The sequence below is a fragment of the Ailuropoda melanoleuca genome, chromosome 6 (assembly GCF_002007445.2).
Source record: "Ailuropoda melanoleuca isolate Jingjing chromosome 6, ASM200744v2, whole genome shotgun sequence".
NCBI classification, from domain to species: domain Eukaryota; kingdom Metazoa; phylum Chordata; class Mammalia; order Carnivora; family Ursidae; genus Ailuropoda; species Ailuropoda melanoleuca.
The window spans coordinates 103,019,696-103,047,692 of NC_048223.1; the positions used below are offsets into that span (position 1 = coordinate 103,019,696).

The 27,997-nt window shown below is 39.0% G+C and overlaps 1 protein-coding gene and 1 non-coding gene across 4 annotated transcripts; both read right to left on the reverse strand.

Annotated features, from left to right (window-relative positions):
* Positions 1-83: 83 nt before the first annotated feature.
* On the reverse strand, positions 84-27,970 carry OGA (O-GlcNAcase). Of its 3 annotated transcripts, XM_011236048.3 has the most exons (17): positions 27,824-27,970; positions 27,327-27,599; positions 23,956-24,007; positions 23,434-23,531; positions 21,797-21,927; positions 18,664-18,835; positions 17,398-17,496; positions 16,464-16,748; positions 13,772-13,930; positions 12,437-13,050; positions 11,860-12,034; positions 8,567-8,652; positions 7,504-7,608; positions 6,441-6,526; positions 5,976-6,168; positions 3,358-3,517; positions 84-2,243 (listed from the first exon to the last, which is right to left on the reverse strand). In XM_011236048.3, the coding sequence occupies exons 2-17, from the start codon at positions 27,523-27,525 to the stop codon at positions 2,107-2,109; spliced, it is 2,751 nt and encodes a 916-aa protein (XP_011234350.1). In that variant the 5' UTR covers positions 27,526-27,599; positions 27,824-27,970; the 3' UTR covers positions 84-2,106. The 3 variants fall into 3 exon arrangements, with proteins under 3 accessions (XP_011234350.1, XP_002913919.1, XP_034519053.1); XM_002913873.4 differs by having other exon boundaries at positions 27,327-27,968; XM_034663162.1 differs by lacking the exons at positions 21,797-21,927; positions 23,956-24,007; positions 27,327-27,599; positions 27,824-27,970.
* Positions 7,316-7,420, reverse strand: LOC117802889. The gene has a single exon (XR_004626399.1). It is a non-coding gene; the product is annotated as a U6 spliceosomal RNA (small nuclear RNA).
* Positions 27,971-27,997: the final 27 nt, after the last annotated feature.

Consider the following 27,997-nt stretch of genomic DNA (forward strand, 5'->3'; position numbering starts at 1 on the left):
AATACTTGCTTGTACGTGAGGCATGAAAGGCAGGAGAAAAGGTACCAGGCGGAAAAAGCAGGTTTACACAGTACAACACCACACACATTCACTTCAAGTTTTATTTTGCCTCTTGCATGGTCTTCAGATAATTTTACAGTTCGTTTTCTACAGGAACTGAGCTGTGATCTAAACAATCAATGAAATGTCATTCCAACCTTAATAAATATTCATAACCATAGAAGAGAGTATAGCACTTTACCATCCTAGAGTGATGAAGGTATAGGCCTGGACATCTGTTTCATAGTTAGCATCTATGTTCAGAAGACCAGCCAAATGATTATAAGCCAAGATAAAACCACAAGCAAACTTGCTAAAATCCTGATTCCATAGGTTGAACCTGAAATCCTCCAGATAAATGCTAGAATTGTCTTCTAGTGCACAAAATGTACTTAAAAGAGACAACCAAGTGGCACTAAGCTGTTTTAAACAGTATCTTGTACAGATCTTCCCTTCCCCTTAGCCTTGAAAATGCAAACTTGTTTCCAGCTTTCCAACATCATACCCTTCCATCAGTTAAAGGTTTCTACCCCAAAAATGAAGAGGTCTCCTTCTTCCTCTCCCTTCATCTAACCAATTCAGTGCACACTCACAGGCCCCACCACTAGGTACAATGCTTTAAGATTCAAAGCCCACACTGATGGAACTTCATGAAGGAAAATGTTTCAAGTTTCCTCCTCCTTGCCCCTCCCACCTCAGCTCAAAGTAAAACAGCTGATAACAAAACTGCAGGGAAGCAAGATAACAACACTGTTCTGAATCCACGAAAAGTCAGCCAGCCATGATGAAAAAATGAACCCTGCAGAGCCTCATGCTCAGAACCTGCTAGCCTCATGCTCAGAACCCTTAAAAACACCAAACCTTAATTAAAATACATGGAGTTTTCAGAATCTGTGGTTAAAGGAAAGAGAAAGAGAAAGGTAACCATAAGTCATTGGTTAAAGTGTGCTCGTTGTTTCTTTTAAAAATTAGATAAAAACATGCAAGAATTAAAGACTCTGATTTAATAAAACCAGTTGTAACAGGTCTTGAAATTAAAGGACAACTGATCTCAGGGCAAATGGGACTAATCAGTCCCCGAACCCTACTTGACAGATGTCAAAACTAACATTTCACATACCGACCTGCATCGAGGTTAATTTCCAGAAGTGACTGCACTTTGCAACACATTGAGTCTCTTGTACCCAAAGTGGTCCTGGCCTAGACCTAGGTGGTAGGCACTTCAAAAATAATAAAACTTCTTAAAAAACAAAACAAAAACGAAAACAAAGGGAAAAATAAAGAAAATCCATCTTCCACTGATTTACATTATTCAAAGTGCCATCCTGAACCACACCCTTTCATTTTCAAAAGGAAAAAAAATTACAAAAACAGTGACACAAAGCATAGTCAGGTTACAGCTAGTTTATATACAAAAATTTACAAGTTTGCCATTTTTAAGCTTTTGTCACAAACAACTGCACATTTGTCCCTACAAAAGCACAACATGCCTGAACCAATGGTCACTACAAGAGACAATTGGCCATGGCTTTACAAAGAGCAGAAAAACTGCCCCAAATTAAAATCATTTATTCAAGCTTAAAACTATGCCACAATCATCCCACTTGGAATCTCTACCCTGAAGCCTCTGAAACCTATGAAATCTTTCTCATTTCTGCCATGTCCCCAAAGAATGAAAGACATTTCTTTCAATAAGCCAAAGAGGATGACAATGATTTTGATTACTCTTATTAGATGAGAAATGCAACCACACTGGATGCAGAACACAGTGCTGACTACATTTATTGAAGACCCCCTCCCTATAAGCCCATGTAAGAGGTCTTGGCACCTAACACAAGACCCAAAAAGGAGGCCCACATCTGTTTCAAACAGGATTTTTGCATTAATACTATCTTCCAACCAGTGAGTAATCTCAAAGTGTGATGGGTGAGTTTTACACAGTCTTCGTTTCCAATCCCAATTGGCTGATTTGTTGCCATTCCAGAGGCTGAACTGCATGAAGACCCCAACCACCACCCACCAGGTGAAGTTAAGAGACTTTTGGACAGTTCAAAGTGCCAAGAAATGTCACAGGCTCCGACCAAGTATAACCACATCCTTTGGAAATCCTTCCATTTTTGCAATTTCAAAACAGCCTAATTTGCTGTAAAATTCCAGAATTCTTTTATCATCTGGTCTCACTTCACAGAAAGCCCCCCGGGAGCCTAGAAATAAAACAAACATTCAAAATGTAAATGTCAATTAGAATCATGGATAGGAGTTGTGATGAATCTTTAATATATTTTAAATAGATGATAGTAGGAACCTGTCTATACCAGCCCCTAAATTTCACACAATTCTTAAAATTCATATTAATATTCAATTATATATTTATCAATACCAAATATTGGCAGTGGCAACTCTCTTAAGTGATGGATATGTTAAACTAGCTTGAATGTAGCAAGGCAAAGACTATCTCTGTTTAATGTTTTTAATATAAAGTACCTTTGAAGGGCCCACAGGGCAAAGGCCACTCCAGCCTACCTCACAAGTCAATATAACCAGATTATGTTGTACATTCTCATCATACCTCATCTATTGGCGTGATTCTGTTCCAAGCACAACATTGAGAATTACGCTATCTTCAGACAGAGTTGTTTAAATTATTCCACAAAGGGGATACCACTGACTCAAATGATACAAAGATGCAAATAAGTGTACTCCCATGTATTAACAACCCTCTAAGGATTGGTCTCAAACAAGCTGCCCATTTTTGTATTGCACAAGAACCAAAAATAGTTTTTTACACTTCGTAAAGGTTGTGTAAGAAAAGAATAAGTAAGGGCATATGACTTGATCATGGGGTCTCAGTTCAAGCCCCACACTGGGCATAGAGTGTACTTTAAAATAAGTAAACAAATAAAGTCTAGAATATTTATTATCTACCCCTTCACAGAAAGTTTTCATACCACTAATATAAACCGAAGTATTTCTGAAGGTTGAATTTGGCAAACAAACTCAAAAAACTGGCAACTCTGGGTTCCTAAATGAAATTTCTCCCCAAGGTTCATTTAATTTTCAATTATCATAGTGAGTCTCCTGGCAAAATAAATTTAACCTCATGTATTCACTTCTCATTTCAATGGAGCTCAAAATAAGCATTTATAGTGTAAAAGAGCAACATTTTCAAATTATTAATACACATGCAATTCTTATACCACTAATAATTCAGAAGCCAAACCATAATGTTGGGGAAGGGAATGTAAATTCACCGTAATTTACTTTTTATCCTGTCCCCACTTAGCCCAAACACCAGCAACTATACGAATATGTACTCACCATTAGCCTTCAGTGAAGACAGGAGGCAAGCCATCATGCTTTTGGCTACACTTGGGTCAGTTACTTTTTTGTGAATATCCATCTTTATCAGAGAAGGGAAGTTGGCAAGGAAAGTTTCTGGCAACACTTCCTGCTCTTCATGGAAACTCAACATTATTTTCTGTAAAAATTTGGAAGAATCTCTTGACTTTTAGCAGCTACTCATTATATATCTATATCCCAACTACAGAACCCAGCAATAGGAAAAGGAGAGCAACATTCAGTAACTCTCCCAGTCATTATGTAATTATCACATGAAGAATTAGCTTAAAATTCTAGCATTTTCGCTTTTAAAAGTTTGTCTAAAGGTAATGTGGTATCCTGGAACAAAAAAAAAGGACATTAGTGGAAAAACAGGTGAATGAATTGTGGAGTTTATAGTAGTGCACTAAAGTTAAGTTTCTTAAGACTTGGACAAATGTAGGGACACCTGGGTGCCTCAGTCCGTTAAGCGTCTGCCTTTGGCTCAGGTCATGATCCCAGGGTCCTGGGATCAAGTCCTGTATCGGGCTCTGCATTCTCCCTCTGCCTGTTGCTCCCCCTGCTTGTGCTCTCTTTGTGTCAAATAAATAAATAAATAAAATCTTTAAAAAAAAAAAAAAAAGACTTCGACAAATGCAGGAAATGGGTGAGGGGTATACAGCAACTCTGTATTATGTTTGCTGTATCTAAAAATATTTAAAATTTTAAAAAAACTTAAGTTTGTATTACTTGTACAAAATGTGCATGTAAAAAATATTGTAGTAGACACCCTGGTCATTCTTTATATGTTCCTATGCTGAGAACTCTAATTATCAGATATGAAACACTGACACATCAATAGCTCAACCATCAGCATGCTGTAGTTTTATCCATGTAATCCTGAATTAAGTGAGGCCACTCTACACCACCCTCTTATTACACAACCATCTGGCTAGGGGCAGAAGTTAAAAAGTAGTAATAAACTGTAAGAGAATGTTAAGTACGTTTGTATGGGGAAGAGAAGTAAAGAATTTTAGAAAAGGGGAAGAGGAACAACATGGAAGAAAAATGATAAATGTCACAAATAAAAGGGTCCAAATATGTATCTTAAAGTATTTATTAAGCATAAACATGATCAAGGGGCGCCTGGGTGGCACAGCGGTTAAGCATCTGCCTTCGGCTCAGGGCGTGATCCCGACGTTATGGGATCGAGCCCCACATCAGGCTCCTCCGCTATGAGCCTGCTTCTTCCTCTCCCACTCCCCCTGCTTGTGTTCCCTCTCTCGCTGGCTGTCTCTATCTCTGTCAAATAAATAAATAAAATCTTAAAAAAAAAAGCATAAACATTATCAAGAAGGAACTACTTTTAAAAATACATATGCTGATGTATAAAATAAAAGGGTCCAAATATATATTTTATTTATAGAGCATAAACATTATCAAGAAGGAACTATTTTTAAAAATACATATGTTGATGTATAAACCAAAGTAATTGTAGAGGAAATTGTAGAGGAAAGATTCACTGAAGTTGGGACAGGGCTGACATATGACAATAAGTGCTCCTATCTGGGAGCATCTGGGTGGCTCAGTTGGTTAAGCATCTGACTCGTGATCTCAGCTCAGGTCTTGATCTCAGGGTTATGCGAGCAAGCCCTGTGCTGGGGCTCCATGCTGGGCATGGAGCTTACTTAAAAAAAAAAAAAGATAAAAAAAAAGTGCTCCTATCTGAAAACAGACTCTCAGAGCAGCTCACCCCTATTATATTTTTGTTACAATGAGAAACATTACCAAGAAGGCAAGTGAGCCTCCTGACAATCAAGCAGATGAGAGATTTTAATTACCTGAACTTGCCCTGAGTCCCCAAAGAGGAGACTACTTAAGTCTGGTGTTTCAAAACGGGGCGGGGGGGGGGGGGGTGTCTATATTTTGTTTTAAGATGAGGAAGTATTGTTAACACTTCCAAATAAAAAAAATCCATAATGCTGAGGGAACAATGGAAAATGCTTAAGGCGGTGCCTAGGCAGCTCAGTCAGTTAAGTGTCCGACTCTTGATTTCAGCTCAGGTCATGATCTCAACATCATGGGATTGAGCCCCATGTGCCCCATGACCCCTGCATCCAGTGGGCTCCATGCTCAGTGGGAAGTCTAATTCTCTTCCTCTGTCCTTACCCCTTAAAATAAATAAAGCTTTTTTTTTTTTTTTTTTTTTGTGGGGGCACCTAGNTTTTTTTTTTTTTTTTTTTTTTTTTAAGCAGGGTGGGGGCACCTAGGTGGCTCAGCTGGTTAAGCATCTGACTCGATTTTGGCTCAGGTCGAAATCTCAGGGGTTGTGGGATCCAGCTCTGCATCAGGCTCCGCTCTCGGAACAGGGTCTGCTTGTCCCTCTCCCTCTGCTCCTCCCCCTGCTCGCATGTGTGCTCTAATAAATTAATTATAAATCTCCTAAAAAAAAAAAAAAAAAGTCCTGGTATGGTTTAAAAAAAAAAAAAGTATTATGCTTAAGAATAAGCAGTAAGAATTCTTTTTTGTAGGAAATTTAGAAAGCACTGAGATTTTTAAGATGTATCTGCTTAACTTTAAGAAAAATTACTGTAACATAATTCTAAACCTGTTATTACCTCAGCCTCAGAGAGTTCTTTGTCACCATTTGGCTTGGTATACTTCTCCTGCATGAAGGGAATCCAGGAAATTTTACATTTTTTAATGAAAGGGGTCACATCTACAGTGCCCAGGGCATAACCACATATGCCATCTTCATCTTCTAAAACGAAACAGTAATCCAGGCTGAGGGAAAGCAGCCCTCCTACTAACCTGCTCAGAAGAAAAGAGGGCAGAGTGAGTTTATAACACAAAACTTCAGACTTCAGTGATGTAGGTCTACTGTACTTGAATGGAAACCTATGGAAACTACTTCTGGTGTTAAGAAGAAACTGAAAATAAACATTAATATCCAAATTTTATTAAAACTAAAGTGGAGTTTCTAGAAAACTTTATTTCTAGTCATCACCTCCCCCTCAACCTGATAAACCTGGCTATGAAATGCTACTCCCAAATCCAACAAATCCAAATGCTTCATCACATACTTGTCTCCAATAAGGTCAGGCTGACTTTGAAAAGGTAAACCCACTCCATCGTCATACATTTCTCTGCAAATCTTGTACACGGAAGCCTGAAAATATAATCTAGTTAAGCAACACATCAAGAAAAATAGCAACAGAATAACAGGACTCATAAGTTAGACCAGACTTCTAGACAGGGAATAACAAAATGCCTGGCCTATCATAAATATTACCTCTGCTTCGTTAAATCAAAATTTATTTACAGAATCATATTTGTAGTATCAGTAGAGAACATTCATGATTATAGTAAACATAGAACTGCTTCGCTGGGGATAGTTTTAGGTAGTTAAGCAGTGGATCCAAAATGCAGCAAATAATGCTGTTGAGTCTCTCAGTTTTGTGTATGTCCAAAATGTTTTAAACATGTTACTGTCTTTACACAGGCTTGTTGTTTCCTGTATGCCCACTGATACTTCACAACTGAAAATTACAGAATACTATTACAGAAAATCAGCCAAGGACAACATATCATTTGGACACACTGATTATTTATTAATTCCAACTCAATACAGACTTAAAGGACTTAGCTCAAGATGTTATGAGTCTAAGTTCCTTATTAGGTTCTTCCTTAAGTATCACCCCTCGTGTGGCTCAATGTTTTAGTTAACTTTTTCACCTAAAGTACCTATTTGAAGACACAGAACTACTTCTTTTCCCCTTTAAAAATATGGAACACGGGGTGCCTGGGTAGCTCAGTTGGTTGGGAGACTGCCTTTGGCTCAGGTCACGATCCTGGAGTCCTGGGATCAAATCCCCCATCAGGCTCCCTCTGCATCTCCCTCTGAAGCTCCCCTCTCTCTCAAATAAATATATTTTGTTTTTAAATTAAATAAATAAGTAAAAATACAGAACACTTCCCAATTTGCGTGCCATTCTTACACAGGGGTCACGCTAATCTTCTCTGTATCATTCCAATTTTAGCATACGTGCTGTGAAGAGAGCACCAGAACTGATTCTTTTAACCAGGGAGTTCAAAGCAATGAGTGAGCACCATAACCATATACCAAGTGGGTAGGTAGACAATTACCTCATCTTTAGGAAAATATGGTCTGATAGTATAAACTTTGGAGGTAGGAGTCAGTGGGGGTGGTTGAAAAAAGAGATCATTTGCCCCATCAATTGGCAGCAAACGCTGTGGGAAGAAACAAAAAGGAGATGGATTAGTGTTGGGAAGTTATCCATTTCTTTAAATGGGTGTGCACTGCAGATACCAACTTAACATTAACTGGCTACTGCAGGCAGACCTAAAGAAGAGGGGTGTACTATGCTTTACTAAAATAAACACCTCTTTCTGGGGGAAGGGGGTGCTTCTGAATAGAAATTACCCAAACTGAGTTACATAGCTTTAGTGGCGTATTAATGGGGATTTAAATTTACAGTAAAAAAAAAAAAAAAATCTATTCCAGTATCACAAATCTATTTTTTTTTAAACCAATCTTATATAGACCATCTCTGTACTAAAAGATGGCAGAACAGCATGTCAGGAGGAGAGGTTTGGTCTGAAGAGGGTTATCTGTCCAGGAGACGCTTTATCCCCAAAGCAATGCGCTTCAGTTTGCTGCGCGCAGCAGAGCACCTGTTGGGGGGAGAAAAGTAGAGCACCTGAAAAGTCCATGAACAAATCCCAAAACCAAAAAAGCTTATTTTGTTCAAATTTTCATTAACAGACTGTTTTTCAGAGTACAGTTTTATTTATAAAATAATTGGGAAAGTATCCAAAAGTCCTTTCACCATTCACTTGCATAATTATTCATCCTTTTTGCTCATGGAGTTTCCACTGGCAGACAAGCATGCGCGCATTGTGCATTGCGGGCGCAGATTAAAATGGTGTGCGACCTGCAAAGAAACAATGTGAAGTGTATACCTAGAGCCGCTGCGCTTCGCAGGCGCGGGGGGAATTGGCAGCATCTCCTTCAGAAATTACTGTGAAAGAGGAGGAAAATTTGATTTAAAATCCAGCTATGTAACTAAATTGAATTTGGGACTAGAAAGCCTTCGGCAGACCAATCCTTCCAGCCATCTGATGCGCAACATAAGGTTTCTCATAAAACAAAGAAAATGTCAATTCAGTTGTGAATTCATATTGATACCTGGAACTCTCCTGCTAGACCACCTCTAAAGGCCCAGGGTTCTTGGTCTCCAATTAAGAACTGTGCTGAAGAATGACTACGACACCCTGTTGAGATCAGATCCAAGCGGAGAACGTTACGAGAAAGGGGATTTCCTGGGGTCTCAAACGTCCAACACACTAACAAACACTTTGTGGAAATAGCTCTCTAACAATAATAATCCAGGGTTTCAGGACAAGGCTGTGATAATAATTTTTTTTTTAATTTGTAACAGAATTTCAATACCAATGTTTCTTCCTCTGATTAATGAATAATCAATCACTGTAAAGGGTTCTACCCTTTAATTACTGGAAGGAAAGTCAGTCTCAAGTTTGTCTGGGTCAAGTTTATATATTCCCTAGATACAGCTGTAAAAAAAAAAAAAAAATCAAGCCAGCTGCTTGCTCTGCTGTGAAATTACAGTAATCATGAAGTGAAATGAATGAGACAGATAAGAAGACATTTTATTATCACAGCCCATGAAGGAATTAAACCTGTCTGAAGTCACATTTTACATTATGAGGAAGGGTACAGGAAGGGAAAAAGAGGGAGGGAGGATTAATCTTGTCAGAAAACTAAGGTCAGCAGAATGAACAAGAGAAACTGTTAAGTAAGTTGACAACAAAACGCAACGAAAACTTTTTTCTAACAAGGACAATCCAATTCAGACTTGGCTAATAATAATAGCAGTCAGACAAATTCTAAGAACTAAGCAGAGCCAACTGATGCTCCTAATTTAGCCAGAGCTAAGACATACTTTTCTTAAAAGTATGACAGTATCTGGGCTCCTCTGACGGACCATTATAATCTTTGCATCGCACTGAAGACATGCAGAGTGGCAGGGTTTGAGGTTCAGAAGTCAGCACTAAGGTCACCACTTAAAACCAACTTCAGAGGCAATAAAGGAAACTAACAAGAAATAATTGAAAGCAAATATTTGGAGGCCAAATCAAAATCACCTGCCTAGTCTTCTGACAAGATAAAGCAGCGCAATATAGTTCTTTTCCATTTGAAGACAGCATTCTACCTCCTGTTCAAGTTAACAGTCTCATCAGTACAAGATAAAGTGTGCTAGTCAGACAGTCCCAAAGCAAACCGATTTTTTTGTTCACAATTCTGGCCCATTAAGAGATTATATCCAGGTTTGTCATTTTTTTAGGGGTAGGGATGCTTTAAGAAAACACATAATATGTAAATTTGTAAAATAAATACGAAACAGGGTCAAAATTTAGGCTAAGAGAACATACCCCATTCCATAGTTCAGTGTAAATTTACACTGCAGGAAAAAACTATACTCTCAAACTTTAAGATCAGCCAATTTCCCCTACCCCCCACTTTGAGACTACAACATAACTAGCACTTCCAACTATTACAATAAAAAGCTGCATGTACGAAGAGCTGTGTAAATGAAAACATGGTTAATGCCTCAGTCGCTGCGCAAACGTGACTTCAGTTCATGCCTACTGCCCTTAAATCTGAGCTACCTCACAGAACCTTTCAATTTAAACTAATTAATCATGACGCGCTGTGAACATCTGCCGCTGTCCATCCAATAGTAGTAGACACTTGTGCTGAGGATTCTCCCATCTGTACACAATGGGGAAGAAGATAATAGAAGTCGTTAGTAATCAAAAGTACTGCATAGCCACATTCTTTAAAGGACTGAATGCCAGCTGGAATGGAGAGAGGAGGAAAACAAAGGGTTCTAATCGGTAACTCCCTGAAATTACTATAGATCCATGAAAATACTCTCCTTGACGTAAGCTTTTTGTAAAGCTATGTGGATGCCAAGACAATTATTTAAAACTTCTATGATGCTCTGACCTTGAGATTGTGCAATAGTTGTCTACACAATTTGGGAAAGCTGCCCCCATATTTCCATGGTACAGAAATAAAACCTGAGAGGAAATAGAAACAATACTGTATATAATCAAGAATTTAATTTTTAATAATTCTTGAATTAAAAGCTCAATATCAAATTTTTAAATTAAACTTTCCCAAGCTCAAGAATCCAGATCTCAGACTAGAAACTTAAGATTTAAATCCCTGTAAGAGATTTAATAACTCCCTGGCCACAAGCCTGGAAGGCAAATGCTGTCTTCCAATAACCATATAGAGGTTTTTCCTGCGCCTAAATGCAGATATCACAGAAAAGAGGTGTCTTGGAGCCTTTTAACAAGAGGTAAAAATTCTCTGTTGTGCTAAATATACAGAAACCCAAAGTTCTATATTTTCAAACTAAAAGAGACACTACTTTTAACTGCTAATTAGTTGTGTCAAAGGAAAGCTATTATTTTTTTTTAATATCTAAGAGTCCAAAAGTATACAGGCAGAAAGTAAGAAATCTCACTGCTACTACTCCTTCATCTACGCTCAGTGTTTCACACATCTGTTTCATAACCAAGACCAAGTAATCCATCACAGTATTTGTGACTACTATGAAAACTATGACATGTCAGTTAGCCTTGCTGCCTGCTGTGTGCTATATATAAGTCCACTACATATTCCTTATAGCTGGATTGAAAACCTGGAAATGAAATGAGGTCCCTGGAGAAACTTGGCCATGCTGGTGCTTTTTACCAAGTTTGTTGAGAATTTCCCAAAAAATAAAAAAAAATTAAAAAAAAAAATCAGTTTTCAAAAGAGACATAAGAAGTCCATTTAATGAAGGAGAGATTTTTCAGGGGATTGCAATTTTCATCCCCTAATAAAACCAATTACTTGGTAGAGGAATAAAGAAAAAGCCATGTGAAATAATACAAAGTAGCACCAGAATAGCCTACCACTAAAGCTCGCATGCGCACAGGGCTGGGAGGATAGCTTCCTCTTGCCAGGCCCCTTAGGTCATTTCAGCAATTGTTCTGTTAAACACAGCAATTAATGTTACCAAGACACAGCAAGCAGCAGAGAGCTCACAGTCACAATTCATAGTGTCTCATCTCCAAATCAGGTGAAAGTGCTATACAGGGTTCCATCCAGGAAGCATTCAGTCAGAGCAAGTTAAAGTCAGTACTCTTCTAACACATTTTAAAGATATTTATGCTGAATTAGCCCAAGGGAGAAAAATCACTGTGCTTGATATATTTACGGAGACTTGCATCTCAAGTTTGCCAACAACGGCTAGACCTTTGAAAGAAATCTAAGAATTTAAACAGAGTTGAAAAATTTGCCAATTCCTTAAATATTTTTCTCCCTGTGGGATAATCTTTTTTCTTTTTTTTCATTTTTAAGGGACAATATATCTGAGGAAAAGAGATTACTCCTGGTGCACCTACCTAACCACTGTACAAAAGACTTCACCATAGACATTATACTCTTGATATCCCAAACATAGGAGTACATGTCATAAAGGATTGTCCTGTTGGCACAATTGGAGAGCCGAGTGAACATTCCCATCACCAGTCCGCACATCTCCTCAAACTTGGCTGCTCGTGACCGCCATTCTTCAATCTATTGAAGATCAGTAAAAATATGACTCAAAAAACTGCAAAAAACCAAAATTACCTACAACATAATTATAAACTGTTTGTATTATCAGGTACCTGCAACTTATCCTAAACATTAAAGGATCACTGGGCTTAAACTCTTTAGACAAACAATAAATCTGTCTCCCCAAACTGACAAATATTTCTAAAATAATCAACTGTGACTTTCCTTCATTCCTCACTCTAATGTCAAACTATGGAATTCTGTGCACCAGAATCAGCAGAGTCCATATCCACTTTACAGAGCATATTCTAAGATGTGGTCAATTTTCAGAGAGTTACCAGTATACTCACTAAAGGTTTCCTTCATATCATCAGCATGAGGACCCACCCAGGCTAGAGAAGAGGATAAATTAAGCATACTCACTTTTTCAGAGTCTTTTCCTTTGCAATTGACACTGACAACACTGCTATTTGCTCGAAGCCACTGGAACTCCCGTAACATCTGTGCTCCTTTGGGTCCATGCTCATAAGGAAGGTAGAATAGGTCAGCAAGCAACTGCAAATCCTCCAAAGTCACTGGTTCCACAGTGTACAAAGGTTTTTCATTTGGACCTGGCACAAACTGCTCCTTGTTTGTCTGTTCATCAGTCTGCATAGGGGCAATATCACTAATGCAATCTTCCTGCATAGACATCTCTGGGGATTTTGATTCAGCTATGCTCTCTTTATCTGTGTCCATTGGTTTCAATTCCTCAGCCATTTTAGCTTCAACAATTTCAGTTAGTATTTGATTGTCATTCTTGTGGTCTGTTTCTTCTTGTTTTTCCACTACCATGTCCATGGGTTCCTCATCTGGCTGTTTCTTTTCTTCTTCCTTGGTCAGAGCTGTAGGCTCACCACTCAAGGCTGCCCCCTGGCTCATAATGGGCTCCTGATAAACTGTTGTAACTACAGTTGTGGCATTTAAAGAGGGTGCCGCAACTAAGGGAGTCCCATCAACTACACTTGCTTTAGCTCCACTGTGTGCAACTTGCCTACCTACAAAGACAAATTACCACAAAGATAATCAGAAACAGAACAACAAAGATAATCAGAGTTAGAAACAGAACAAATCAGATCTAAACAAATGTTTTCTTATCATATCTATAACTGGAACCTCAACTTGAGATTCCAAATAATATCTAGACCTGAGAAAAGTACAATTTCTCTAAACCACCAGGGAAGTAGGGAGGGAAGAGAGGAAAAAAAAAAACCACAATAAACATCCCCCCCAAATATGCCAATACGTATTATCTTCTCTTTTGAAGACCTAGATCTAAAAACAATTATTCCAAAAAAGACATTTTTTAAACAAATTAGCATTCCATCAAGATAAAAGCTACTTAAAACCAAAAGTTAGGGGCGCCTGGGTAGCACAGCGGTTAAGCATCTGCCTTCGGCTAAGGGCGTGATCCCGGCGTTATGGGATCGAGCCCCACATCAGGTTCCTCTGCTATGAGCCTGCTTCTTCCTCTCCCACCCCCTGCTTGTGTTCCCTCTCTCGCTGGCTATCTCTATCTCTGTCGAATAAATAAATAAAATCTTTAAAACAAATAATAATAATAATAAAACCAAAAGTTAAGATTTTAAAGACCTTATTCTCTAGATCCCTTCCTAAATTTTATTTTGTTTGGTGGGCCTATGACAGGCACATCAAATGTTCTTTACTTTAGGACTCAACCATGTGATCTAACCCGCTTAAAAGAAGGGCCAAACTTACTGCTATACTGATGAGGTACACCAAACTCCTGCAACCATTCTGTTAAAGCTAACTTTAGAGCCATCTGTGGACTATAGAGCACATCAGTTTCAATATCTTCATCACTGCCTTCATTTTCTAACTTTATCTGGATCGATACAGTACTGTCTTCACTGTCAGCTGCAAAAAACAAAAACAAAAAAACACAAAAAACAGCTTTAATTATAAAAGTCTCCTGATGAGAGAGACAAATGCAAAACACCAGTTATTAACAGTACAACTAAAGAAACAAAGAATAAGAACTAGAACAAACCTTAAACATAAAAATGCAAACACAACCTTAACTGAACCAGTTCACCTATAAATCATCTAAATTCATTGCTAAATGTAACATCCCACTTGAAATACGGAACATTAAGTTTAGAATCACTGGAAAAGTCATTCATAAATGTTCACTGAGTACCAATCACTGGGAATGTGAGGTTTAAGGCACTATGATTTCCATAAAGAAAACATTCCCAACCCTTCAGGAGCTTGTAACTTAATGGGCAAATCATTATGAAAAAATAATAAGCAAATTAATAACTGTACTGGGGGAGAAGAGAAAAATCAGTACAGGCCCACATATAAGCACAGATAATAAACACATAATGAAGCTCTGAACCAGGATACTGTTAGAAAAAATTAGGTCTGAACTCTTTGGCTTAGTATCCCAAGCCCTCCTATTCTTAGCATTCCTTTCTATTTCCCTGCATATGGCCCAGTTTGGTTAATATCTACTACTCCTTAATGTGCTTCATGCTCTGCCTTAAAAGAGACAGGAGGTAGACCGGTGCCCAGGTGGCTCAGGTCATGATCCCAGAGTCCTGGGATCGAGCCCCACATCAGGCTCCAGGCTCAGTGGGGATCTTGCTTCTCCCTCTCCTTCTGCCTGCTGCTCTCCCTGCTTGCACTCTCTAATAAATGGAATCTTTAAAAGAGAGAGAGAGAGAGAGAGAGAGATAGGAGGTAGGTGCCATATATACAGAGAAGACTGAAATTTCATTTTTTAATGGGTAGAGTCCACAATGACTGAGCCTTAATGGGAGGTATTAACCCAATAAACAGAATTGGAAGTAGGATTACAGAAATCAGGAAAAAACAACTGTAAGACTACATAATACACCCAAGCATCATGTGACATTCCCAAACCTCCTAAATGGGCCAAAATTCAGATAACTTCAAATTTTTCAGTGTCCAGTGTTTTCATCTCTTGCTCACCAACCCTTTAAGGCTCAGAACCCTTTACTCACACTTTGATGCAGTTTAAGTATTCCCTCCTCTATGAGATTGTTTCTTACCACCACTTCTGCTTAGCAGAACTAATAATAACTCTCTCCTCTGGGGGCGCCTGGGTGGCACAGCGGTTAAGCGTCTGCCTTCAGCTCAGGGCGTGGTCCCGGCGTTATGGGATCGAGCCCCACGTCAGGCTCCTCAGCTATGAGCCTGCTTCTCCCTCTCCCACTCCCCCTGCTTGTGTTCCCTCTCTCGCTGGCTGTCTCTATCTCTGTCTAATAAATAAATAAAAAATCTTTAAAAAAAAAAAAAATAACTCTCTCCTCTGTATTCCCACAGCACTTTGTAGACAACAGCATCAGCATTTATCAAACCATACCACAGTCGCCTATAAGCTTTATTCAAAACCAGACTATGTTCTTCGAAAGTGAGGACTACTTTATTCTTCGCATCTTAGTGCCAGGAAGGTGCACTTGCCACATCTCAGTATATGTTTAAATGTCAATAAACATGAGGCACCTGGGTGGCTCAGTTGGTTAAGCATCTGCCTTCGGCTCAGGTCACAATCTCAGGGTCCTGGAACTGACCCATATTGGGCTCTCTGTTCAGCAGGGAGTCTGCTTCTCCCTTCCTCTCTCCCTCTGCACCCCCCCTCCCTCTAAAAAATAGATTAATAAAATCTTTAACGATAAATAAATAAATGTCAATGACTAAACAACTAGTCAGAATTCTCTTACTAAAATGCAACTGGGAATTTTTCATGAATAAAAAATTAGTAAGCCAATGTCTAAAATGAGAATACAGAATATGTTCTATAAATGTAAGCTGAAATCTAAAAGATAATATGAAGTAATTCTGAATAATAGTTAGTCATCTTAAACATCTCATTTAATGGGCACCGAGGTGGCTCACTTGGTTAAGTGTCTGCCTTCAGCTCAGGTCATGATCCCAGGGTCCTGGGATCGAGTCCCGTGGGACTGAGTCCCACATTGGGCTCCCTGCTCAGCGTGGGGGAGGGTCTGCTTGTCCCTCTGCCTGCTTCTCCCCCGGCTTGTGCACTCACTCTCTCTCAAGTAAATTAAATTAAATATCCCATTTAATAAAAATCACCAGAAAACACAAACTGAATCAGAATAATTCTAGGGATAACAACACTCAAAGACTAGTTTGTATAGTACTCAGATTTCAAAGACTAAGGCACATTTTAAAAGCGAAGAACTGGGGGAAAGAGGGAAGCAAATAACTAAGGCCCAGAAGTTATTAAATAATTTGTCCAAAGCCACTCAGCCCTTCTTCTACCACATATGTATCTCAATCATAGGACTAAACAACACACTTTAAAAACCTCTTAAGTTATGACAAAAGAACACATACTTGCCAATAGCTCTAGTTAACTCCAGCTCTCCCCCCAAAGTCAGGGATTAAGCCGTCTACTTACTCATCACCACGTCTTTTCTCACTCCATTCATGTTTGATTTGTACCAGGTGGCAAGGGTGTGGATAGCAACATAGTTGGCTTCAAATTCACAATTTGGATTAGTAAGGACTCCTTTTAACCTTGGGATGAGTTCTGTGGATCTTCCTTTGTATGGCCCTAGAAATAGTCTCTTCTGATCATAATCATTAGCATGAATGTTATCCCAGATTACTGGAGCTCTCTTAATAATCTTAGAAACCTCTTCAATGGACTCCACCGGAATTTCTTTAGAAACAACTTTGGGACCTAGAAATAATGATGACCATTTGTTAAAAGACCCTCAAACATGATTCTTCAAAAATATATTCAATTTTTCATTGTATTTTGTGATTTATGTACGTTATGTGTATATACACACACACACACATACACACTTTCTAACAATTTTTCTTTTCAAAGTAACACAACATGTGTTTTTTACTCAGTTTTACCCAATCGCCCCCCAGTATTTCCTCAGATCACATTTCTAGAAATGGAAGTAGTAGTAAAAAGATAAGAGGTTTGTGCAGGCTTTCTCAAACTGATAGTTAAGAAACAAATTTTCATGTAAACAGTTTCTTTTTCCATTATAATACAGCTTGTGATTACTAGCTGACAATCCAGCGTGATAGCTTTTATTTGATAAAAAAAAACTCTCCCCTCTAAGGATGAGATCAATACTCTTTAGCCCAGGTTCCCCATTATTTATCAACAACCTATAACTCAGATTCACTGCAAAATCCTCAAAGATGTTTTTTTATACTAAATGAAGAATGTATATTTCATAAAAGAAAGACTTTTAACAACAAAGTTTTCTGGTTCAGACTCAGTTTTCAAAAAGTATCCAATTAACCAGAACCAATTTTTTTAAGTTCTAGTTATCTGAAGTTTTACTGTATAAAATTTAAAGACTTACCTGTCCAAAGCACCTCAATTCCAGGTAGAAGCTTTTCACCCACAGTCCTTAAATAAGGAGACTGAGACACATTTGGATAACAGAAAGTGCCACAATATTCTGAATGTAGGAGAAAAAAATAAGTAAAATAGTCAGGAATAAAATGGTCATGGGTTTTTAAATGCGGGGGAAAAAATGTCTACCAACTCTAAATTCTTTTTATCCAATGATAAAGAGCCTCCATGTCCTATCTCAAAGGAAGTAAACTAAAGTGGGTAGAGTTCATTAAAGAATCAACTCAAAAAAATAAAAATGACTCAATTCATAAAATCTGATATTCTTCCTCCAATAATACAGACTAATCCTTATGACCCTACAGTCACTAAAAATACCAGTTTACTAAAGAAATAATTGGAATTTTTAGCATTTTCTACATACTTCTGAATTGCCTACATTTCTCAATAACTATAGGCCAAACAGAACAAACTGATAATATGTAAGAGAACGAATGCACCATTATAAGCCCATGGCTATTAGTACTTAATACCAAGTAAATTGTAATTTGCAGTGAATTAAGTATTTCCCACTATAACCTTATTAAACATTATTTGAGTACTCATATAGTATCAAACCACTGAGATAAGGTTCATGGCTCACAGTACTTTAAAACAGACATACACGTGAAGTTAAATAAACTCAGACTAAAATTTCTTAGAACTAATTTATCTCTTCCTGAAAAAGAAATCAAGTCGGGGGAAATTTCTTATAAGCCAAATTTTGAGAGGGAACTAAGAGAAGCTAATACATTTTCAATGGAAGGAACTAGACGGGGGAGGAATGGGGGGAAAATTAGCAGTTTTCTATGCTGACTACTGGAAATAAGAGCCCAGATGGAAGTGGGAAGAGTGAAAAAGGATATAGATATGCATAGACAGAAAAAAGGAACATGTAGGAGGAAATGAGAAGTGACTAAGTTAAAAGCAATGTAAATTTGCTTTTTCCTAGTCTTTCATTTTGATACTATCCTTTCTTCAATCCTGAAAATGTACTGTCCAGATACTTCCAGTACTAAAAATACATGAAATCTTTTGCTTGTTCAGTTGCCATTTATTAGTTCTTAAAATTTCTCCAGTGTAAGGCCTTGAGAAATGTCTTCTAGAAAAAGAATTCCGACCTTTATACACCACCAAAGGGAGAGGGGACAACGCAGTAAAACCCATACATGATTCTTTGAAAGTGATGTATTTCAAGAAGACTAGTTAAATATAAAGCTATTATATACAATACCTGTGGGACAGAAGAGGAAAGTTTCTGGCTCTCCTAGGTATTGATAAATTTCATTTGTGATGGAGACCTGGGCATGAGCAAAAGAACTGAATACCTCTTTGTCTGCTGCACACATATTATGGTCAATATCATCAAAAAGCAAGGCAAAAGACCTGCAGCCAAACTGAGAAACCTAGAAAAGGTAAAACAAACAAAACAATAAAAAAACCCAAGATGTTTTATAGTAGCTTTTTATTTTTTTAAGATTTATTCATTTGTGAGAGCTCGCATATGCGCAAGCAAGCAGGGGGAGGGGCAGAGAGGGAGAAACAAGCAGACTCCCTGCTAAGCAGGGAGCCCAGCGTGGAAATGGGGCTCAATCCCAGGACCCCCAAGATCATGACAAGAGCTGAAACCAAGAGTCGGGCACTCAACCAACTAGAGCCACCCAGGCGTTCCTTTAGCAGCTCATTTTAGAGTAAAAATACAAGAGGTTCCTGGCTCAATCAGTAGAGCATGCAACTCTTGACCTCCAGATCTTGAGTTTGAAGCCCCACACTGGGTGTAGTGCTTACATAAAAAACAGGATTCCAAACATTAAAGTAGACACTTAATAGTTGTACCTAAAGTCAAACATTTTCCTTAGAATGTTCAGAGCCAAAACTACTGTTTTTTATATTTTCTATGTTAAACAGCTAGACAAGTTTGGGAAACATTTTTCATTTGGATTTGAATGAAATATGTTCCAACAAAGCTTCAACAATATGGCCTATCCTACCTCCTTGGCTGATGATCATAGAAGACCAGACAGAAAAATACAAGAACACAAATGATAAATGAACTCAAGAGGCGAAAAACCTAGGCCTGTTCTAGTCCCAAAGACACGATGATCTTAATTACTCTCTGCACATAAACCTAACTAGTCCACGAATCTGAAGGAACATAGCAGTAGTATTTCAATGAACAGGAAAATAGCCTCTTAGAAAGCCTGGGTGGCTCAGGCAGTTGAGCGGCCGACTCTTGATTTCTGCTCAGATCACGGTCTCAGGGTTGTGCGAACGAGACCCACATCAGGCTCTGTGCTGGGCGTGGAACTCCTTAAGACTCTTTCTCAAAAAAAAAAAAAAAAAGAGAGAGAAAAGATTCTCTCTCTTCCTCTGCCCCCCACCACGCTCTCTCCAAAAAAACAAACAAACAACAAAACAAAAACATATTCATGGAAATTTAACCTCCGTATTAAGTTTTTAATCATCTTAATACCATCAATAATATAAACCTTTGCCAGGGTGCCTGGGTNCAAAAAAAAAAAAAAAAAAAAAAGAGAGAAAGAAAAGATTCTCTCTCTTCCTCTGCCCCCCACCACGCTCTCTCCAAAAAAACAAACAAACAACAAAACAAAAACATATTCATGGAAATTTAACCTCCGTATTAAGTTTTTAATCATCTTAATACCATCAATAATATAAACCTTTGCCAGGGTGCCTGGGTGGTGCGCTTGGTTAAGCTTCCAACTCAGTTTCAGCTCAAGTCGTGATCTCAGAGTTGTGACATCAAGCCCCAAGTCAGGCTCTGTGATCAGTGTGGACTCTGGTTAGCACTCCCTCTTCCTCTCCCTCTGCCCCCCCCCACTCTCTTTCTTAGATAAATAAATAATAATAAATAAAATATATAAATAAATAAGGAATAAATGATATATAAAATTTTAATATAAAATAATAAATAAATCTTAAAAAAAAATGAAGCTTTGCCTAAAGAAACATGCACATGTATGTATGTATTACGTATCAGCTAATTTACCAGAAAAGATTTTTTTTTTAAAGATTTTATTTATTTGTCAGAGGATAGAGAGAGAGAGCGCAAGAGCAAGCACACACACAAGCAGGGGAAGAGGGAGAAGCAGGCTCCCCACTGGGCAAGGAGCCCAATGCAGGACCTAATCCCAAAACCCTGGGATCATGACCTGAGCGGAAGGCAGATGCTTAACTGACTGAGCCACCCAGACATCCCAAGATGTGCAGCTTTTATGTTAAGCAGAATTTACAGTTTACATGTCTACCTAGTCTGTTTACCTTCTAATCTTGGGAAACCAGCCAACCATTTCCAGACTGAATTACATCTCTTGTTCCTATCAACTGAAGGACCTGATGTCTAACAGGTAAAACCCTGTTTCTATAACCTTGGTCACAAATTCAGTCAAGTACCCTATAATATACAGAGTTTCTCAAAATGTGATTCTGGACAACCTGAATTCTGAGATAAGTCCCCACTCCAAGTTCGTATTTCCGTCCCAAGTCAGTTTAAGAAACTCTGGAAATGGACCCTATCAGCATTCTCTTAAGCATCACTTCTAAGCATTTCTCTTTTTTTTTTTATTTTTTTATTTTTTTTTTAAGATTTTATTTTTATTTATTCGACAGAGAGAGAAACAGCCAGCGAGAGAGGGAACACAAGCAGGGGGAGTGGGAGAGGAAGAAGCAGGCTCATAGCAGAAGAGCCTGATGTGGGGCTCGATCCCATAACGCCGGGATCACGCCCTGAGCTGAAGGCAGAGGCTTAACCGCTGTGCCACCCAGGCGCCCCCTAAGCATTTCTCTTAAGGCAGTTCTCATGCAAACTAAAGTCTGAGAAGCACTGGTACCTCTAGTAAAGCTCTCTTGACTCACAAAATATCCTTCTATGAAAAGCATTAAAGTAAAAAAATTGTATAGAAGCTAAGATTCGGTTTGTTTTTTTTAAAGATTTTATTTATTTATTCGACAGAGATAGAGACAGCCAGCGAGAGAGGGAACACAAGCAGGGAGAGTGGGAGAGGAAGAAGCAGGCTCGTAGCAGAAGAGCCTGATGTGGGGCTCGATCCCATAACGCCGGGATCACGCCCTGAGCCGAAGGCAGATGCTTAAGTGCTGTGCCACCCAGGCGCCCCCCCCCTTTTTTTTAAGTAGGCTCCATGTCCAGCGTGGAGCCCAACATGGGGCGTGAACTCATGACCCTGAGATCAAAACCTGAACTGAGATCAAGAGTCAGACACTTAACCAACCGAGCCACCCAGGCACCCCAAAATTTGGTTTCCTTTTAATTTCATAAATGCAACTCAGAAAACTTTTAGTTTCAAATACCAAGTTAGGGAAAAATAATGAAAAAGTAACGAAGTTACCTGGTCCAGTTTGCGTTTCAATGTAGATACTTCCTTGGGATTAGAAAAGGTAATATCCAAACCAGGTGAGATAGCATAGATGAACTCTATCTCATATTCCCGTGCAGCAGAGATGAGAGTCATAAGTTGCTCTAAAGAAGAGAGTCCATGTTTTTTGGAAAGCAGCGCAGAAAACTAAAAGAACCTTCACCTTTCAACTAAAGAGGTCATTTTCTCCAATTTGCAATAGCTCAAGAAAAGTCCCTTACGTTTTACAAGACTGCCATGTCCAATGTGACAGTAAGCCAGACAAAATGCCACAAACCTCATGTGACTTAATGTCACCCTAAAATCAATGAGCATTCTCTTCCTTTCACTGCTATTTCTCAAAAATATTAAATTAAGCATCACTTCTCTTACTGAATACAAACCATTTTTATTTCCTACAGTATTTGAGATGGTTTTTTTTGTGGTCTCTGAACAAATGAAATTCTTAAATAAAAAAATCTACATATAACTACTTTATAATTTGGAAAAAAAAAAAGAAAAACATGTTTTTAACAACCAGGGTTAAATGATGGCCTTAACAATCGTTATCCTTTTAAGTTTTTAAAATGTGATAGACAATTTTCCTAAGTAAAATAAAATCCTATTCTATATACCACAGAATGTATCTTTACATAACTTTCAGTGGTATCTCAAAATAGTCATTTGACTATATTTTGATTATTAATCACATAAAATTTCATTACCAGCACCACCAAAAAATAATTAAAGTTGAACACACACTTAAATTATATAGAGAAGTAACAACACTAGATGGAGATGGAATACATTTTAATTGCTTCTTCATAATTTAAAAAAACTTTCTCTCTTCAGTGCCTTGGCTGCTCTCTGTAACCAAATATCTTGTTAGCTGCATGTATATACCATTTAATTCCAAGTATAAAAATGTTTCCCCATTTACAAGTCCCCAAAGAAAAACACCACTTATCTATTTATAAGGAGGTTCTGTGGGGTACTGCCTTATTTACAAATTTTATGTACTTAACTCAACATAAGATGACACATAACAAGGATAGTATAAGCCCAGACTAGGGTGAGGTCTTTATTTTAAATAAAGAAAGGACAAGTAATCAAGTGGTCAAGACCAAGCCACACTTGAGTCTGAAGCAAAAGGATAACACTGATCCTGTCTTTACTTAAAATTTGGTATCTTGTTCATGGATTTTTTTGCATTAATTTTGGTTTAAAAATTGCATATTATTTATCTTGACCACTGATATTTTTGGAGTCCCTTAAACTCTGCACTCAAGGCAGGTGCCTCATTTGCCTTGCCGTACGCCTAGCCCTGCTTCAGCACCTCTTTGTCCAGTGACTTACTGTTCAGACCACTGACAGAAGTTAAAAAGTACAATTTATGATTAGAGAACAGGTGGGAGTCAGACTGACATAACTATGAATCATACCATGGCTGTGCACCGTTAGTGCTACTCTTTCAATCTACACTACAACTCACACAGAATTATCAAAAAGAAGAAAAGGAAACTATCTACAAAGAGAAAATGAAATAATAAAAATTTTTGTACAACTACATTTGAAATACAGCTCTTTTCCTAACATATTCTGAATTTATGGATTAAAAAGAAAATGATTACCAGCTTCCTCCACTGAATACATCTCTCGCCAAAACATCCTATGTTTGTAGTCATCTTTTGGGGCATACAAGTATGTATTTAATTCCCATTTCTGGAGCCTTCAGGGGAAAGAAAATTACATGTGTATAAATAGGCAACAAGTATAGGCTATAAATCACAATTTTTCCCTTTTCTTAGAGCATCTCCATCTCTTAAACAGTTAATATTCTGGGGCAGCTTTTAACCTTTTCGTAATCCAATAGAAATGTAAAAAAAAAAAAAAACAAAAAACAAAAAAAACCCAAGTATTACAAGAAATGTCAACATATTAAAAAACAGCTGCTCTGAGTGACACAGGTGAAGCCCAAAACCTATTCAAAACCCCTGGCATAGGTGAAGCAGAGATAAAAGACCAAGGTAAAATTAACTTCTGCAACTGAGAAATCATCTAAATGCACCTCGCCTACTCAGTGTTAGTTTTTCCTCAAACAAAAAGGAAATGTTAATGGTTTAAGACTCTCCTTCAGAAAGAAAAAAAATTACCTTCTAAAGAGTTCTTTTCTCTGTTCCATAACCCAAGGTCTTCCATAAAATCCTAGATTCAAAGTAAGAATGAAATTATTTTCAAGTTTCAAAATGTGGTAAACTGTTGAGAAAAGCAGATTACAAAACATACAATATAATCCCATTTTGTAAAAAAGCATGTACAATATACCAGTATCTGAAGGATATTTAGTAAAACATTAAGGTCTTTGGATGGTGATATTATAAAATGACTTTTATTCCCTTTTTGCTAAGGTAAATTTTCTGATTTTTCTACCATTAACACTTACTACTTACACAATAGATATTTTTAAAACACCTAAACATCATCTCTTTTCAGTGCCAAAAAAGACCAAATATGTTTAAATCTGACCTTTTTCAAATTTTTTTTTAAGTCTCTACACCCAGTGTGGGGCTTGAGCTCACAATTCCAAGAACAAGAGTTACATGCTCCTCCGACTGAGTCAGCCAGGCACCCCTAAAACTAACTTTTCATTATTTTCTTTAAGTAATCTCCACATCCAATGTGAGGCTTGAACTCATGACCCAGAGATCAAGAGCTGGATGCTCTACTGACTGAGCCAGTTAGGGTTAGGCGCCCCTAAACCTAACTGTTTAAAAGATCTCAATCGACTACAACATAGGAAGGAGAAGCAAAGTAATCCCCAACAGATAATTTTAACAATTACTACCTGAGAGAGAAGTAAACTTTAGGGTGGGGGTGGGAGAGTAAAAACGTAGGGGAAAAAAATCAGGAAAAGCATTAGAAAAAAAATCTGATCGAACTAATTTTATGATCACCTTTTTTTTTAAGTTCCTGATATAATAAAAGTGTCCAAAAATGCCTTAAAATACATTCAAAACAAATTCAACAGTGGAGCTGCCCAAATAGGAAAATCTCAAGTTCCAGACCAAAGGTTTGAACGACTGGAAATTGAAGAATGTGACTTGCTCCACTGTTCCAGAAGGGGGCAAAGCACTACTAACACATATTGCAGGAAACAAATCTGCAGAGGAACGACTTAATTTGCGGTATAAGCACCAAACTGGTATTTGCAGCTCCCTTGTGTGCTAATCACACCTTACAACTTGCCTAACCTTTATTTTCCACCTCAGTCTAATCACCTGCAAGAGGTAAAGACAACCTCTCAGGAGTATTGAAGACGGTTAAGATTGCATCATGAACACAAAATGCTCTTCACATACTCGCGAGTACGCACACCACAGTCTACTTAAGAGACTACCTAAAACTGAAATTTCTGTAATGCATTAAACTCCAATTTCTAGACAGGATGGTTACTCTGCACCACAAACAAGAACAATGACAACCAAAGAAAAATTCGTCGCATACCTATGTATGAAACTGCAGCACTTTCAATCTTGACAATTCAGTGTTACCGCTTACCAAGTAATTTAAAACACTAGGTAAATTTTATACAAGTCTTTCTAGATTTCCTACAACACGTGGCATTAGCATTTTTCTCTTAAAGGAATAGGCATTAAACGCTCCTTTAGTTGCTTCAATAAATAAACGAAACATTTTATCTTCAGAAACCCTAACTTTGCTGAGAGTCAGGTTGGTTCATGGTTTCAGTTAACTATCACCACAAAGAGGAAAACAGTGCTATTACATGAGTTATGACCAACAAAAGTCCGTGAGGGAAAGAAAATTTTTAAAAAGGAATCCTGCCAATACCTACAGTATTTCCTTTCATTTTCATTTTAAGAATGGTACCAACTTAGAACTAACTACGCGCCCCCCAACAAAATCAGGTGCTCAGTCACCAAGAAAAAAATATAGACAGAGTGAGGGAGGAACAATAGACGACAGACAACTCTATTCTCTGAGTAGTTCCCTTTCAATACTATTCTGAAAAAAACAAACCAACTTACTTAAACCACAACGAGATTTTCTCCATAATTACTGAAGATGTAACAGGCAAGTTTCCTTAGCTTCATTTCTAGTCTAGCTCTAAAATTTCTATATCCCCTAGAACTCCTTCTCAACCCTCCACCCCAAGATCTGTGGTGACGAAATACAGACTTTTTCTAGAATCTCCCTGCAGGGAAACAAGCCCAATGACTACACCAACAGATTAAGGGACACAAAGCAATGTTTACAAAAACGCTGACTCCAATCAAATACATAAGTAGTTTTTCATTGCCTTCCCCCCAAATTCTGCAAGACCTTTAACTTATGAATTATTTCACTCCTTACTGTAGCTACATATTAGTCTGTTCTCCCCTATAATTTTTATCTAAAACACTACAACCACCACCCATCCTTCCAATGAATATATATGCTAACACTGGAAAAGCTGAAGCTCTCAACTAACAGGGCAATCCTTCTATTTCTTCATACTTTTTTGGTTTTTTATAAAGACTTAGACAGCGTTACCCCTATGCACACCATTATGTATTAGAGACAACTAATAAAGCAGACAGCTAGGAAAGTCGAGGGAGGCCAGAAAACTTCAGAGACTTAAAATACATTCTGTATTCAAGGAAAAACCGATAACGCAAGTAACTCATGCTTCTATATAATGTTCAGTTAAATATTTGTCCACTGTATTCATAAACTGTGATAGTCTTCAGGCCATCTTCCCCAACGACCAAGAAAAGAAAAAAAACAAAACCCGGCATTCTTTTGAAATGGGAAGGGAGAGTCAGAAGGACATTTTTAATCCTCTTCTGCAGTCCCTAAATTAAAATTTCGTATTTCTGATACTATTCAAGTCAAAGCTTCATCCCCTTGAGCCAAAGCACAGCAGTTGGCAAAGGACAATTTTCTAGGCTGCTAAAGAAAATCCAAAGGGCGGGGGCGTGGGGACTGGCCACCAAAACAAACAAACAACAAAAAGCTAAGCAAAGGGGAATTTGTAAAACCCTAGGCCGACCGTGCGTCTCTTCACTCCAGGAATACAAGCACATCTGTATGGGCTGCTTTTTTTTCCCCAAAGGGTGAGGACAGCAGCACTACATACGTTTCATCATGAGAGACCACCCTAGGGAACAAGATCGCGAGGTACAGAGACGTACAACGCAGAGCCTAAAAGCAGGCTCCTCACCGCCGCCTCCGCAGGAGCAAGCCTGGCTGCAGCCCAAGGCGGGTGGGGTCAGGCCAGTTAATAGCCAGAGGGGAATTCAACGCTGCACAACAGCGTGATGGGAGAGGCGAGCGTGAGGAAAGACCTGCCACCGTCTCGACTGTCCCGTCGTCTCAGCAGGGTCAAGTTTCAGAGCCAAAGAAGTGACACCCTTTTAGAGCCTCCTAAAGCACCCCCTTCACGAGAAGAAAATGTGTTATTACCGGGAGGGGGGGGGAAACGGGAGGGAGGACGCTCTCGCCCAGCCCGCGCCAGAGCGCTCACCTTCCACTACGCCACACAGGAACCTCCGAGCCCCTCCTGCCGCCCCGGCCACCGCTGCTCCCCCGGCCCCAGCTGGGTTGTCTTCTTCAGGGGCCGGAGCTGCTGGCGGCTCCAACGATGCCCCCGCGGAGGCGGCAGGGTTGGAGTTGAGCTCGTTCTCCCGCTCCTCCAGCGCCACCTGGCTCTCCTTCTGCACCATCCTCCTGCCCCCGGCCGTCGCCACCTATGCGGGTCCTCCTCGGCCTCCGTCCGTTGGGCCGCCGGCCCGGAGCCCTAGAATGGGCCTCGGCTCCAAACGCGCGCCCTTCCTGCTCCTTCCCCTCCCCCTCTACCCTTCCCCCTCCCTCTCCGCAGGGACCCGAATGCCCGGATGAGAAGGGCGGCGGCACCGGCGCGAGCCCTTTGTCAGCCGCTGCCTCAGCCTAAGCTGGGGAGCCGGAAGTCTAAGCGGAGAGCAAGGCCGCGACCTCTCGTCCCCTGGAGGCAGATAGCCAAACCTCCTTTTCTTGTTCGCAGTTAGCCTCTGCTGCCTCCGGTTAATCTTAGTTCTTCCACTGTTTGCCCTCCGAAGCCCCTAGGTCTCCTCCACCGCCGCCTCCACCGCCCGCTTCCTGTTTATCCGCACTGCGCCTGCGCCGGAGACCGGCTCAGACCGGTCCCCGAAGCCCTAC